The following is a 16536-nucleotide window of genomic DNA, read 5'->3' as shown; positions in this document are numbered from 1 at the left end:
TATAATTCATACTGGAAGCCAGAGGGCGCCTCGAGCAGAAACTCCACATTTGCCTTAGAAATAATAATCGTTTGTTTTCAGGAAATTCCTTCCCTATGGGAAATCCCTAAAGTGAAGCTTGCGCTGTATTCTGAATAAAACGAAGATAGAAATGCTTTGACTGATTAATAATAAACATGAAGATAATACTTCTGCGACAAGATATGGTGTTTTTGAGTTCAAGCCTTCTCGGGTATTTTCATAATAATAAAGTATTCAGTGCTGATTGACATTCTGTGATAAGAAGCCACAACAGCTCGACTGACTATATGAAGTGAGTTAAAACGTGTTATTAAACGTATTTTGTTGGACAACAGGTTTATGAACACTTCACACTGCTAGTTTGTGAAGATGTTTGACATGTGTTGCTTTTTCAAACGCACGTTATAAGCGACTCAAACTCGCAGTCTTTCAGACTTTGCTACTGATCACAGAACCGCTCTTCACTGACACGCTGGGCATGTATTATTTAATTAAAATCCGCAGCCTTTGCGCTTTCATAATCGCACATAACCCAAAACGCGATTGTCGTTCGATTTCGATTAATCGCGCAGCCCTAATCCATATCGTAAAAGTCTGTTCGTAAAGTCTGTGCTGACATTGTGACTGAATTAAATGTAAAATTTAAACTGAATCCACTTTCTTTAAATTCTCTGGGCGGGCAAAGCAGAGAAAGGGGAGGAAACCTTCCCCATATGACGACATATAGGGAAGATTCCAGATTGGCCCATCTGAGCTTTCATTTTCTCAAAGGCAGAGCAGGATACCCAGGGCTTGGTTTACACCTATCTTCATTTCTAGACACTGGGGGACCATAGGCAGGCTAGGGGAACTCATATTAATGTTTAAAAAAAACCAAAGTGAAATGTTCATGTCATGGGACCTTTAAACCCCAATACTAGCATTTAAAAGTGTAATTCTGCGATTTCTGTAATAAAAATCCTGTTGTCACCGGCGCTCAATGAATTCAGGGGTTGGCAAGGCCACGAAGGATCTATCCGTGTTATCCTTCATTGCCTGGAAAATGCTGGACGCATTTTAAGGCCCCAGAGCTCCTGGTTCACCCGATTAATTCGCTCAATATGCAAATTAATTCAGAAACTAAACAACAGGTGTGTTCATCTTTAAGCAGTACTGCGCAGATCGATCAGTATCTGACATAAATGTACCGCTGCACAAGAACAATTCGAAAGCATACAGAGCCATCTGCTCTCTAACTGTTCTCATGGTACTTTAATGTCATACACTGATCGTCAGCACAGCGCCGCTTCAAGTCAAACACACCTACTGTGTTACACGGTACAACAGAACAACAGTTGCTGTGGATTCATTGGTAGGCTAATATTTTCATTGGCAAAATGTAAGCAAAAACAGACAATATTGTGTCTAAAATATACCACAGTATATACTTCTTTTTTATTGAACTGTTGTAAATCAATATCACATTTGCAATTGTGCTATTCGGAACAAAAACAGCACTCGTGGTATTGCAGTTGTTGCTTGTGTGAATTGCTTAACTATATTTTTGCGCTGCTATCTTTAATTTTAGGTAAATTCTAACTGCATTCTATAGGCTACATCACACTGAGTTGTTGCCCAGCATCATATTCATCATCGATCAACTATACGTAATGTAAGATGACCTACATAGGTCTGGTGTGTTAATGGTGTTAAATAATTAAAAAATAAATAAATTAATTAAAAAAAAAAAAAAAAAAAACGCATGATTTTTCTTAACTAATCAATTAAATTAACGCGTTAAACCGACAGGCCCAGTATTTACAGTCAATCAATCGTACGATCAATTTAATTAATCCCTTAATCAGCAAAAACTGTTTTCAACATTGATAAGAAATGTTTCTTGAGCAGCAAATCAGCATATTAGAATGATTTCTGAAGGATCACGTGAAACAATAATTTAAAATAATACCTCACAACAACTTTAAAGCACAAATGTAAAACCTGAAAAATCGTTGTTCGAGTGACGTTATTCTTCCTGCCTTGCGGTTCTGGCTCTAGAAAACAAGCTAAGACAAAAGACACTGTTATCAGTAAAGGACATCTCTGGCCAAAATAATGAAGAGGGTCTCGCGGCCACAAAGCCTCAACATCAGGATTATGATGTCTTATCTCCATATCTGGCCAGTAGGAGCTGTATTGATTTCCTGTCAAAGTTAATCATGCTCAGGACAGACAAGATGCCATGACAGAAGCAGGTTCAATCTTCACGCTGATCTTAGATCAGAATTTTGGCTCTCTCACAGCGGACATGGCTAAGATTTGTTTGGCTCAACGGATCCAAAATCAGCATGAAAACTCAAGCGCTTCATTGTACAGCATGACAAGCTGTAATGCTTGCTGAAGGGAGAAATATACTGAGGTGGAGGAGAGGATGAACCCACATGAAGTCAGGGTCTGCTGCCTTTTTGAGGACTTTGCACTAGTCCTTTTGCAAACAGATAAACAATTAAAGTGCTAGAAAATGCTTGAAAGTACTGGCTGTGTCTCAGCAAACATCCACTATGACCAGCTCCTCTTAGATTTATGCCAAAAAACACACCAAAAGCTATACAAAATCAGCAAAAGCAATTTTTTGTAAGACAACTGTAGACATTTCAAGTCCTCTTACCATAACAACTGTATTTGTAATTTCTACAGATATGCACCATAGCCTAAACATATTTGATATTGGTTACAGATATCATTTTAATTTATTATTTATTTAAAAATGTTATCATCTGAAACGTGCTGTCACATTTTCCAAAAGGGACTTATATAATGCAATTAACGGCAAGCATGCAAAACAAGTTTAAGCACATCCAAGTTTATTTGTAAAGCGCATTTCCCGCTTTTACATTGTGGTGTAGTTTCAACGCACAAGACGAAGGTGCAGAAATCCAAGGAAACTTTTATTTAAATCCACCAACTGAAATCCAGGAATAATGTAGGTAGGTTATCAAGGTGGCTTTGGCAGGACAGGAAGCCACCAGGGCGATGCTAGCGCCACAGGGAGCCAGGGAGGTGCCAGCAGTACAGGAAACCAGGGAGGTGCTGGCAGTACTGGGAGGTGCCAGGGTGGCGCCGGTTGCACTGGGTACTTTGACAGTTCAAGGGCGGTCCACGTGGCTGTATTGAGGAAGCAAGAAGGAAAGAACAGGGGTGTGTGCTGCCCAAACACACAATAGCCGCAGCTTGGCCCAGTGGCTTGAACTAGCTCCTGACTGAGCTCTGGGGCGGACTCATGGGCTGGAGCGGACTCTGGAATTTCTCTAGAACAGACTCTGGAATTTCTCTCACTGGAACGGACTCTGGAATTTATTTCTCTGGAACGGACTCTGGAATTTCTCTCTCTGGAACGGACTCTGGAATTTCATCATTGGGAATGGACTGTGGAATTTCATCCTTGGGAACGGACTGTGGAATTTCATCCTTGGAAACGGACTGTGGAATTTCATCCTTGGGAAAGGACTGTGGAATTTCATCCTTGGGAAAGGACTGTGGAATTTCTATCTCTGGAACGGGCTCATGGGCTGGAGCGGACACTGGAATTTCTCTCTAGAATAGACTCTTCAGATTGATGGAAGAAGGTCTGGACTCTATCGCAGCTTTCATTGGTCAAGGACCGCCCAAGAGAAGATTTGACTTGCATGTAACGCAACAAATCAGAGTTAGTTTTGTTCCGCATCATGTTTAGGGGCATGAAAATGTCCCTGCAATAACAAACCGGTGTGCATCTATAAATTATCCATTCAAGAACGTTATGCAAGTTAACTGCAACAATGGAGCCGCAAACGTCACATACTTTTGAAAATCCAGCGTTTAGTTGATCATGGTAAGCGCTCATTGTCACATTTGTAAACACAAACCCCATTTTTCTACGATGGAGCTTGGCGTCACAGCATTTGTTTCCAAGCGGACCGTTAAAGAACGCAACACACACGTCTAGCGGACAACATCCTGTAGAATTCAACCAATCAGATGATGACTTCGAAATCTGAGGCTAAGACTAGTTCCGAGGTAGCTGACTGCATTGTGCCAAGTGTAAAGTTTGGTGGAGGTGGGATTATGGTGTGGGTTGTTTTTCAGGGGTTGGGTTTGGCCCCTTAGTTCCAGTAAAAGGAACTCTTAATACTTCAGCATACAAAGACATTCTGAACAATTTCATACTACCAGCTTTGTGGGAACAGTTTGGGGATGGCCCCTTTCTGTTCCAACATGACTGCACACCAGTGCAAAAAGCCAGGTCCATTAAGACATGGATGAGCGGGTTTGGTGTGGAGGAACTTGACGGGTCTGCACAGAGCCCTGTCCTCAACCCAAAAGAACACCTTTGGGATGAATTAGAGCGGAGACTGCGAGCCAGGTCTTCTCGTCCAAAATCAGTGCCTGACCTCACAAATGCCCTTCTAGAAAAATGGTCAAAAATTCCCATAAACACAATCCTAAACCTTGTGCAAAACCTTCCCAAAAGAGGTGAAGCTGTTATAGCTGCAAAGGGTGGGCCAACTTCATATTAAACCCTACGGATAAAGAATGGGATGTCATTAAAGTTCATGTGCATGTAAAGGCAGGCGTCCCAAAAATTATATATACACATACAGTACAAAAGAGCCCTGACGTGTTGAGGCATGAACTCCACTAGACCCCTGAAGGTGTGCTGTGGTATCTGGCATCAAGATGTTAGCAGCAGAACCTTTAAGTCTTGTAAGTTGTGAGGTGGGGCCTCCATGGATCGGACATGTTTGTTCAGCACATCCCACAGATACTCGATTGGATTGAGATCTGGGGAATTTGGAGGCCAAGTCAACACCTCAAACTCGTTGGGCTCCTCAAACCATTCCTGAATAATTTTTGCTTTGTGGCAGAGCGCATTATCCTGCTGAAAGAGGCCACAGCCAGCAGGGAATACCATTTTCATTAAAGGTTGTATGTGGTCTGCAACAATGCTTAGGTAGGTGGTACGTGTCAAAGTAACATCCACATGGATGGCAGAACTCAAGGTTTCCCAAGAGAACATTGCCCAAAGCATCACACTGCCTCCGCCAGCTTGCCTTCTTCCCATAGTGCATCCCGGTGCTATGTGTTCCCCAGGTAAGCGATGCACCCAGGCATCCACATGATGTAAAAGAAACGCGACCAGGCCACCTTCTCCATTACTCCGTGGTCCAGTTCTGATGCTCACATGCCCACTGTTGCCGCTTTCGTCAGTGGACAGGGGTCAGCATGAGCACCCTGACGGCTATGCAGCCCCATACGCAACAAACTGCGATACACTGTGTATTCTGACACTTTCTATGAGAACCAGCATTAACTTCTTGAGCAATTTGAGCTACAGTAGCTCGTCTGTTTGATAGGACCACACAGACCAGCCTTCGCTCCCCACGTGCATCAATGAGCATTCCATGACCCTGTCTCCTGTTCACCACTGTTCCTTCCTTGGACCACTTTTGATAGATACGGAACACTGCAGACTGGGAACGCCCCACAAGAACTGCAGTTCTTGAGATGCTCTGACACAGTCGTCTAGCCATCACAATTTGGCCCTTGTCAAACTAGCTCAAATCCTTACACTTGCCCATTTTTCCTGCTTCTAACACATAAACTTTGAGGACAAAACGTTCACTTGCTGCCTAATATATCCCACACACTAACAGGCGTTGTGATACATTATATAGTGTTGTGATGACTAAATTCACTAAATGGTATAGAATTGTAATATAGTCTCATTTGTTATTAGCCATTACATGAAAACAAATTATGGGCTTATAAGTCTGAATTAGAATTTTAATACTGGTGCACCTGGTGTTTCTAGCAAAGCACTAAAACAATGGAAACCTTGAAGGAGATCCTTTATTTATTTTGTATAGTTTTACAGTATAATAAGAGTAATTATGTAATAATAAGTGTAGTCACTTTTGGTTGAAAATATTTAACAATATATTTAACAATTATATTTCAACAAATTTGTGTAAGGTTAGATGAATATACTTCCATCCAAACATCTCTTTAAAGCTCAGACAGGACTTATTGGAACTGATGAAAATGTCCTCTGGGGGGAACTTTAACTCCGGTGACTCACTGTGACTCCCGCAGTGTCATAATGAATAAATAATCCCTTTGTAGTCGTCATTTGTATTCTACCCTGTGCGACTACCGCTGGATACTAATAAAAACTGCAATCGCCCTGAGCAGACCTGCCAATAGAACACAGAGTCGATTCAAAATCTTTCTAATAAATTGCATAATTCATCAGCTTCAGATATGACAGTGTAAGGTCTGATGGGACGATTTGATTTATGGAGCACAAACCCCCTTACTAAGAAAATGAAGAGAAAAAAGGTGGTGGTCGTATCTGAAAAGCTGTCTTAGCAGCTTGAACACTGATTTATACATTCAGCAACATGCTGATAAATTTCATATTTCAGAGCTAGAGTGGAAGGCAAGATTTGTGTAAATAACAACATAACTTTTGCTTTAGGAGCCTAAAATGCATTAATCATATTGACGGTTACTGGTCACTGACCAGTTCAACATTTCTTCATCATTCAACATTTCTCTTTTCTACATTTATGTATTCCACAAAAGGAAAAAGTTACGCCCATCACAAAAATGTCAACCCGCAGAGATTTTGTTGTACAATTTATACCACTGTATAGCCACTACATGATTTAAAATCCCAACAGCAAACAGACTAACTAGACCAGGGGTGCCCAATCCTCTTCCTGGAGATCTACCGGATTGGGCACTCCTGAACTAAACAAACTATAGTCTACTTTGCAAACTGTGCTGTAGATGGGCTCTTCCAGACAGAAATGTTAACTGTAATGGGAGTGAATTCATTTTGATATGACACACGCTTATTGTCTAGTGTAAATACTGCGTGACTGAAGGTCGTTTAAGTTTGCTAAACCATGATGCTACTCAGCACACTTGTATTCAACTGTATATTCATCCATTCACATAAAAAATGCATAGAAATGGCTGTTCACTCAAGTGTTAAGCAATGTGAAGCTATTAGTGAAATTAAAATTGAAGCTACATGTATTTCTATACTGATGCCAGATTATCATTAATATGTAATTTTATTATTATTATTATTATTATTATTATTATTTATTAATTAATTAAAAGACATTCCATTTCCACCAATATTAACCATAATGACATACTAATGTGATAAAATAAAATTGTAGGGTTGGGTCAAAAATAGTTTTCACTGGTGGCAGATGAACAGTCATCCACACACACACAGTACAAAGTAATAAATCCCCACAAATTTTTTTTCAAAAGAAACAGTTTGTAATATTAACTTATCCTATTGATTCATGACATAATAGGACCACAACGATGAAAGTACAAATAAGGTAATACTTTAAATAAAAATAAACAAAAGCACATATCCAGGCACGATAAAGCAACATAACAGTGATTACTAAAACTCTGAACTGAAGGGTACAAATACACACATTATCAATTTCTATTATTCAAATCAGTTAAATGATGGGGCTGCATTAACTAGGTCAGGCGGAACTGGGAACACTTCCCATAAAACCTGATGTACTCTTTACATCATAAAAAGAATGGCATCTACGCTAATGTTAGTCTCTCTGTTTATCCCGAGGTTTACTGTAGTCTGCCGGATCCAGATCAGATGGTGGACCCACGCCTAGACACGACCACATAACATCCCTGAAGTGTCAGCAGAGACCGTGTCAACTAGACTCTCCCCTGTGAAGGCCTCATTCACTTCCCTTCCCCTCTATACAGATAAAAACACATATGCACACATATGTGTTAAAACACACTTGCCTATAGGCTGAACACGTAATGCTTGTGTATATGCCGTCGCCGTTTTCACTGATTCAACTTTTAAGGGGTTTGCGCAGGGATGATGATAGTGTAGTTTCAAAACTATTTCAAACCTATTTCATGGTTTGCATTCTCAGGCTACCAGAAGCTGTTGCCGTGCGGATGGGGTCCGGAACACATTGGGGGTTTTCGGTTTTATTTGAAGATGGTGTTGTTTAAATGGCACCAAATTAAATAACTAATCAGTTTTTTTACAACAGAAATGAATCGAAAACTTTTATTCAAAAACACAATTAATTTCCTATTATCAATATGAAGCTGCTTTGAAGCAATCTGTGCTGTAAAAAGCTCTATGTAAATGAAGGTGACCTGACATGATAATCTGAATACAAACAGGTCAACAAATTAATGAATAAGCATGGAAACTAAACTAAACTAAAACAAAGTGCTTAGAAGTATTTAACATTTAAAAATCTGTAAATTTACTGATTTGAAAAGTTAGTAATAAAATTAACAACAAACACCACACATATTACAAAAAAAGTGGAAGGTTTATTATTTTGCATTTACACTCCAAGACTCCAAGTGCAAGTCTGTTCCATCTTTTGTTCCATCTATTGCTATGGTTATCACTGTCAATCATATTCAATCGTGCATTTAAAGACAGCTGTAAATCAAGAAACTTTGCAGTGTAGTTTAGAATGAAAATATATATTAGGCTATATACAGAAAGAGAGTAAAGATCTCTGCCATTATATTCTCAATGACGCTGTCAAATACTTCCATTCAAAGTGAGGTACACAAAGCTGCACTCTTGCGAAAACTCCAGTTATAATCAATGAAGCTACCGAAGCTGTGCAACAAATCTTTCATTGATGTTGTGTTTATACTTTGTTGGTTATAATGAAAGGATTTGCGAGCATGCAGAACTCGCGCTGAAAGAAAACTACGAATTCTGAAATTAAGCACATCTGATTGGCCATTGTGTTAACACGCTCAACAGATACATCTGTGCTTGGCTACAAAGCTCAACGCTGCAAAACGCGCTGTATATAGAAACCTCTGATGCTCTTCACAGAGCGCTTAAACACTCAAGGGAACGACAAATACAATCACATTATATTATCAAATATGTCTTCAGCGGGCCAAGGATTAATTTTGGCGGCTGTCAAAATATTTTCAATGCAGGAAAAACCCTGGATTGTTATAAAAACAAAATTAGCAAGCAGCATGAGACTTATTGATTCCTTTAAATACCATTACAATCATGACAGCAGGAAGTATTTGATTAACAGTTCTTCTGGAGGATTGTCAGGTTAAGTGTTTCCTGTAGAGATCATATAAACAAGCACCACCACAATACCTCTAGACAAATATAATTCAGCTGAAGCACAACCCATTTTTTCTTGTTTTCTCTATTACATGTTTCTTCTCAGAGTTCCTGTGAAGAGGACTCGATAAAAAGTAGAAAGCATAGTAAACACAAAATCCCCTTGATATAAATGGAGATATCCACCATGATCATTACAGAAAGAAAAAAAAGAAGAAAAAAAAACATTTTATCTCATCTCAACTGACTCCAACAACACATACAGTTTACAAAGTTTCTGAATATCCAAACAGAGCAAAGCAAAAATCCATATACCCTCCACATGAGGTTTACAAAGGGAAAAAAGATAAGCTCCCTCTGTGTGTGAGGAATATCTTTCCAAGGTCACATACGAATCCTCGGCCTACTCCACAGGCACTCATTTTCACTAAACAGCGTTAACATTCCTAAGACATACTCCTTCCCTTTGTATTTTGCAGGAGGGGGAACATCCAAAAAGATAGCACTGGAATGGTACGGGGGAAAAGGCTATTAGCAATTCAATGGGAGTCGACGCAAAGCGGGAAGGCCCAGCCATCATTGATTTTCATGGAGACTGATTTAGAAGCAGGGTCATGTAAACGGCCTGATAAAGCCAAAGCAGCTGAGATGATACAAAAGACAGAGAGAGACACACACAATTCCATTAACAATTATTTTAGTAGTTTTGAAAAAGCAACAGCGTATACACACAAATCACAGGATAATTCTGCCATTTAATTGGAAATTATATAATAATTTCCTTTTTTTTTACATATAACATAAGTGGAAAATTGTTGGTTGTGATGGAAATAACACCACAACTGCGGGAAAGTACTTTGTATAAATATAATTTTTCACACAATTCATATTTAAGTGGTTAAGTTTGATTATTTTAATCTTTCTTTAAATTATCACACTATTAAAAATGCAATTCATTACTCAGTATGAACTTGGAAAGGGGTAAAACCATCAAATCTATGAAAAAAACAAACAAAAAAAAAGGCACCGCATGGTGAAATGTTTCCAAGACAGTTTAATAAAAATCAATCCCCAGAGCATAGTTGCAGAAATACCCACAAACAACCAGTCAGTAATTACACTTCAGTCTCTCAACACGATAACGGTTCTTGCATTACTTCAAGACATGATTATAATAATTGCTGCAGTTCAGTGAGTTAAAAAACAGTCAGTTTAGTGACTTTGTGATCCATTAGACTCATTCAGAGCCTTTTTGACTGATTAATTAAATTACATTCAAGAGTCATATTAAATTCATACTGCAAAGCTCACATCTTGGATAAGACTATTACTTCTGTGCTATGCTGTAAACGGAAGCAGTGTACTTTAGTACAGTGTTCTGTCCAAATAGGAGGAAAAAAATGTAATTAATTGAAGACATACAAGAATCAGTAATGGGAACAAATGTCATTAGAAGCATTCGTTCTGCTTCTATTTTCTTTTTCTTTTTTTTACATAAGTGTTTCTGAAAAAAGTTGGTCCTCGTTTTCCAAACCTAAGCAGCATACCCAGTACAGGGAACAAGCAATATGGTTTTAACTGGTTATCTAAGCTGGTCAAAGGCTGTTTATTTCAGCAGGGGGGAGAGAGAGACCCAGGAGGCTCTAATGAAAGCAGATCGGATACAGCCGCTAAGTAAATGACATTCTGTTCGTTGCAGCATTGACCCTGCTCTCTGTGGTCATTAATTTCAATCAGGCGCCCAACATGGAACCTGGACCTCTGTTTGCCACGGCTCAGGAGAGGCAAATAAGACATGGCAGGTTCTCAGGATAACATCACAGCATCCAGCTCAGCACAGGCGAAAGTAATGAGAAAGAAAGAAAACTATTCCTGAATATATTTGGTCCAATATACACAATGCAGCCATACTACAATTTTCTTGCGGTCAACATGGTTACTCATAGACAATGCAAGGTCTTGTATATTTTTTACTACTAGGTCAACAAAAATGGTGTTATGAAAAAATGATTTACCGGAAAAGGGGGAAAATTGGTTCTCATTGAATGAGTGTGAGTAGACTGTACATGATTTTTAAAGGTTTATTTCACGCAAAAAACTATGACCCTCATGTCATTCCATTCATATCATTCAAACTCTATAAGACTTTTGTCCATCTTCAGAACACAAATTAAGATATTTTAATATGCTTTCATTGTTGTCCATCTATTGAAAATCCATGGAACCAACATTTTCAAAAAAAGTTAATTATAGAAGTAATCAATTTATTATCAATCAATATATTATATAATCAAGTCTTCTGAAGAGATAATAATAAAATCCCTTTATATGATGAACAAATAAACAGAAGCTCAACATGAATGCTTGACAGACATTATTGGTTCTCATGCACCAAGGAAGCCTTTTTGGTTGCGTAAATGATGGGTGAGTAATGATGGCAGTGTGTCAATTTTTGGGTAAACTTTCCATTTAAATAATCCAAGCAGTAAAAGCAGACAAAATATATGTAAACTTTACAATATGGTAAAATAGTAATAAAAAAATTAAAAATAAAAAAACACAACGTTGTTGATTCGCTAAATGTGAACTACTGTACCTCAATCGACCAAGCGCTATTGCTTACCAGAGTTTCCTGTTAGTTAATAGTAGTTACTAGAATGTTAATATTGTGTTACTCAACTGTTCCTATGTAGGTATTCATTAATGACCGAACAATATTCTAAAGTGTTACCAACAATTTTACTCATCCAGCAGGAAGACTACTTCTCCAAATTGCTACAATCCTGAATTTCTTTGCAGTACGCAATATTGCTCTTTGCATAGAGTCGTATAGAGTGTACTTTTATGGTACTGGTTTGACAGCCTCCAGTCAATGCTTTCATTTTACGGAATAGAGAAGCCTGGACATTCCGAGGAATAACTCCAGAATTTTCATTTTTGTGTACATTTTTGTGTCTTCATATTTAGTACTATGCCACCATCCGATGGTTTCAACAATGATGCAGACCATAAAGAATAAGAGATGATTTTTCATGGCAACAGAGGTGTGATGTAAATTCATAAAAGCTGGAAATATGTTTGGAACCACAAAGTGTCATTCAATTTGTTTGGATTTAACCCACCCCATACAAAAATCAGTAAAAAAAAAAAAAAATCTCACTCATTCCTTGCTCTATTTTTCTTATTCTTCTTTCACTTAGTCTGTACATGTTAATCATCCTCAGTCCATAAGACGTTATTCCAATTTCAAACCAAATTCCTGGTTCCTTTTTTGTGTGTGTTGTGTCTTTGATAAAAGACCAAAATGTTTCCAAGTGCAACATGCTAACATGTAAACATCCTGCAAGTCTAGTATACGGAAATGAGAAGGTTCTTTAAATCACAATGGACTCCATCAGAACAGACCAAATCAATGTTATTATTTTGTGCCAGTGATACAGTAGCGCTCCCTAGTGTTTGAGCAAGGAATCCACCACATGATATCAGGTTAAATTTAATTTGTTTGTGGTATACTGACCAGGCTGGCAGTGAGAGAGGGCGCAGATTTGCCTAGGGTCTGGGAGCGCATGCGCACCAGGTTGGTGGTCTCTGAGCCTGTGCCTGACCATGCCTGCTGGGCTGAAGCATATGGCAGCAGGTACTTCCCTGAAAAAAAAAAAGATTTTTGTGAGTAAAACACACACAGGGGTAGGACAATGAAACTGAATCCTGGTTTTAGACCACATTCATTTATCATTTTAGCTTGGGAATGACAGATACAAGTCCTGCACAATGGCAGACGGATTTTGAGCCATTCCTCTTCTAGAACAGTGGCTAGGTCACTGTGTGATGGTGGTGGAGGAAAAGTTTTCTGACTTGCTCAAATACCCCAAAGTGGCTCTGGTGCAGGCCATTGGAGATGTTCAACTTAACCCTTCAGGGTACAATGTTTGAACCATTAAGTGCACATGGTCCTCCTGAATGGTCTGGTAGTCCTCGGCAGTGCCCATCAAGCACAGTAGGAAATAGCATAATATTGCAGCCCAAACCATCACTGACCCAGCCCGTGCTTCACTCTGGGCATGCAACAGTCCGGGTGTTAAGCCTTTTTCGGGATTCTCCACACCCTAACTCACGGTTGTGGTAAAAAAAAGTGGTGGACTCAGACAACAATACAGTTTCACATTGTCCACAGCCCAATATTTGCACAGTTTGCACCATTGAAACCGACATTTGGCATTGGCACGAATGACCAAAGGTTTGGCTATACTGTAGCAACCCAACCATGAATATTGACTCTGTGGAGCTCCTGATGAACACTTTTGGTGGAAACAGGAGAGCACATTTAATTCTGCAGTGAGTTGGGCAGATGTATTTTTTATGTTTTTCGGATACAATCTGGGTTATACCTGGACATCCCTTCAGACAGCTTCCCTTTACGCCGACAGTTACTCGATTTGGATGCGGTTCGTCCTATGTAGTTTATGCCGACATTACCCTGGATACCATGGCTCTCGAAACATCACATAGTCTTGCTGTCCTGGTCAAAGATGAGCCAACGAGTCGCTGGCAACACCTTACAATAAGGTTTCATTAGTTAATGTATTTGTTCATCTTTGTTAACGTTAGTTAATAAAAAATACAGCTGTTCATGGTTTGTTCATGTTAGTTCACAGCTCTGCAGCATATTTACAATTTTTTAGAGAATAGGCATATCTGAATTTAAAAGAGTGCCCTACCCACATACATTGGAGTAAATTGAAAAAAATGGTCTCATTTGACAGAAAACACTAAAATGTTAACACAGTGGTGGAAACAGGGGAAAAAAGAATTTTGATATCTCCTTCCAAAAAAAGTTATTGAGATTAATCTGTCCAAACTATCTAAGAACTCCTACTCATCTGCATTGATTTCAGTCTGCCGCTGGGAAATTGAAAAGAAGGCTCCGCCTCCTCAACTTTGTAAAGGGAGATCTCGGGCTCTGATTGATCTAGAAGCATGATCGACATGTCTATAAAGGGCTGAGATACTCAGCTTTTTTGACGTATTACGCAATACGTGATAACGTCATCAAAAATCACGTCTAACAAAGACGATCAAAAATAAGGATAATAAGAGTATTTGTCTGCATCACATGTTTTGATCTGGACATCGGTGACATATTACAGTGTGGTTTGGCCATGCATGCTCAAAGACATGTGAAAATGGTCTCATTTTGAAGAAAACAACCTTAGGAACGAGCTGATATAGCATTTAGGGTGGTAGCTACACAAGGAGGTAGTGATCTGAACAGGAATATGACTCATGTGTTTGCTTGTTCAAAGGGGTCATTTTTCATATTCGTGATTCTTTTGATAATAACGTTACTGTAAAGTGTTGGATCAGTTAAATAAAATGATATTCTTGAGGGTGAGAGCTTTCATTTGATATATGACTTGTCTATTTTTGGTGAGTTTGTGATATAAATATTAAATGTAATATTATTCATATATTTTCTTAAGGGGGGGGGGGTCAAATTCAGACCTTATTATCTTTTTCTATGTAACATAAATGCAAGTGATTGGGTTTATCAAGAAAGCTGTGGTTCTAAACTTTCAAACGATACCATATATGTCTAGTTTTGTGCTACACTGCAATATTGGACCCACGGGTGGGTCGGTGGGGTGCAGAGTTGAAGTGGTTAACTAATGTTAACAAGATTTTAATAAAGTTTTAGTAAATGTTGAAAATAACATTAACAAAGATTAATAAATGTTTTTTAAGTGCAGTTCAATATTAGTTTAATGCTAACCAATGTAGTTAACAGATGTTAACTAATGAACCTTATTGTAAAGTGTTACCGAGACGCTTTTGAACTCTGACTTGTCTCCAATTATTTTGTGTGGGTTGCAATATTGCATGCACATCTGTGCTATTGCTCTGCTAATTCAACCTTCACACTCAGCTTTTAATGATGGAATGTGCAATCAGTAAAGACTGTCCACCAGACAGCGGATATATAGGCGTGAAACCTCCAAAACTATATTGGCCATTGTTTTAGTTTCATTGTGCAACTCATAAATAAATACACACACACACACACACACACACACACACACACACACACACACACACACACACACACACACACACACACACACACACACACACACACACACACACACACACACACACACACACACACACACACACACACACACACACACACACACACACACACACACACACACACACACACACACACACACACACACACACACACACACACACACACACACACACACACACACACACACACACACACACACACACACACACACACACACACACACACACACACACACACACACACACACACACACACACACACACACACACACACAGTATAAAAAATACATACTTAGAAAAAAAATACAGCACAGACTGGACAAAGGTAATGTGCTAAATAATAATCTAATATGTTTAGACAAGATCTTAAAGGATTATGGGAGTGTCTTACCATTTCACAGGCTATGACTCAGTGACTCACCATAACGGACATGTCACAACAAACATATGCCGTTCAACATGACCCACATGACAGCATCAAGGGTCAAACTTCCCAGTGGGCTAGGTATACGATTTGTGTAAATACACAAATATATATTTTCGGCGTAGCAAGCCCACTTATGGACTGTTTCTTGCATTCTACTGTGCTGCTTTTTCATTAATTTTCAATGTAAACAATGTGCCAGACGGACGTGTTTGACTGTTGTGCTTGTGTCTTGGGTCTTTTGAAGCATCTCGTACTATGACACATGTTTCAGGGTAGTTTTGCACTACCCTGCATCTCACATTTTTAAAACACAAAAATGTGATCTGTGTGCATGGCCCTTAAACCACAGTCATGGTGGTTCACCCAAACTTGAAAATCATTCACTCATGTCATTCCAAACCTGTATGATTTCTTCATGCGTGTTATTTGTCAATTAAAGTCAATGGGGTCCAGTGTTGTTTTGGATTACCCATTTCTATTTGAGGTATCACAAAATATCTTTTTATGTTCTGCAGGAGAAAGGACATCACACAGCTTTGGAATCTTAAAGGGGTGATGAATTGAGAAATCAACTTTCCTTTGAGCCTTTGATATATAAAAGTTCATCGTGATATAGGAATATCCTGTAAGTTTCGGAGCTGAAAACTTCCTTGTTAGTCAAAGAAAAGCTTTTATTGACACTAGGGGTGACCCCGAATAGTCGAAGATTCGATGCATCGATATGCAGAGCCTGATTCGACCACCGATCTCACAGTCGAATCTTCGCGCGTGTTATGAAACGAGAAGGATCATACCATTTTGGCAATATGGGGGTGCTCAATGTCTAATTTCACAGAAAACTACT

The 16536-nt window shown here is 38.9% G+C and overlaps 1 protein-coding gene across 2 annotated transcripts in view; it reads right to left on the bottom strand.

Moving 5' to 3' along the window:
• mast4 (microtubule associated serine/threonine kinase family member 4) overlaps window positions 1-16536 on the bottom strand; it is a 170279-nt gene that overhangs the window by 113818 nt on the left and 39925 nt on the right. For both annotated transcript variants that reach the window (XM_079814506.1, XM_079814507.1), the window contains exon 3: window positions 12696-12823. In XM_079814506.1, the coding sequence (XP_079670632.1) occupies window positions 12696-12823 (128 nt within the window). The remainder of the gene's footprint in view (window positions 1-12695; window positions 12824-16536) is intronic.

Source organism: Gobio gobio, assembly GCF_949357685.1.
Source record: "Gobio gobio genome assembly, chromosome: 4".
NCBI classification, from domain to species: domain Eukaryota; kingdom Metazoa; phylum Chordata; class Actinopteri; order Cypriniformes; family Gobionidae; genus Gobio; species Gobio gobio.
The sequence above is the reverse complement of the archived record's forward strand: the minus strand, read 5'-3'. Positions and strand labels throughout refer to the sequence as shown.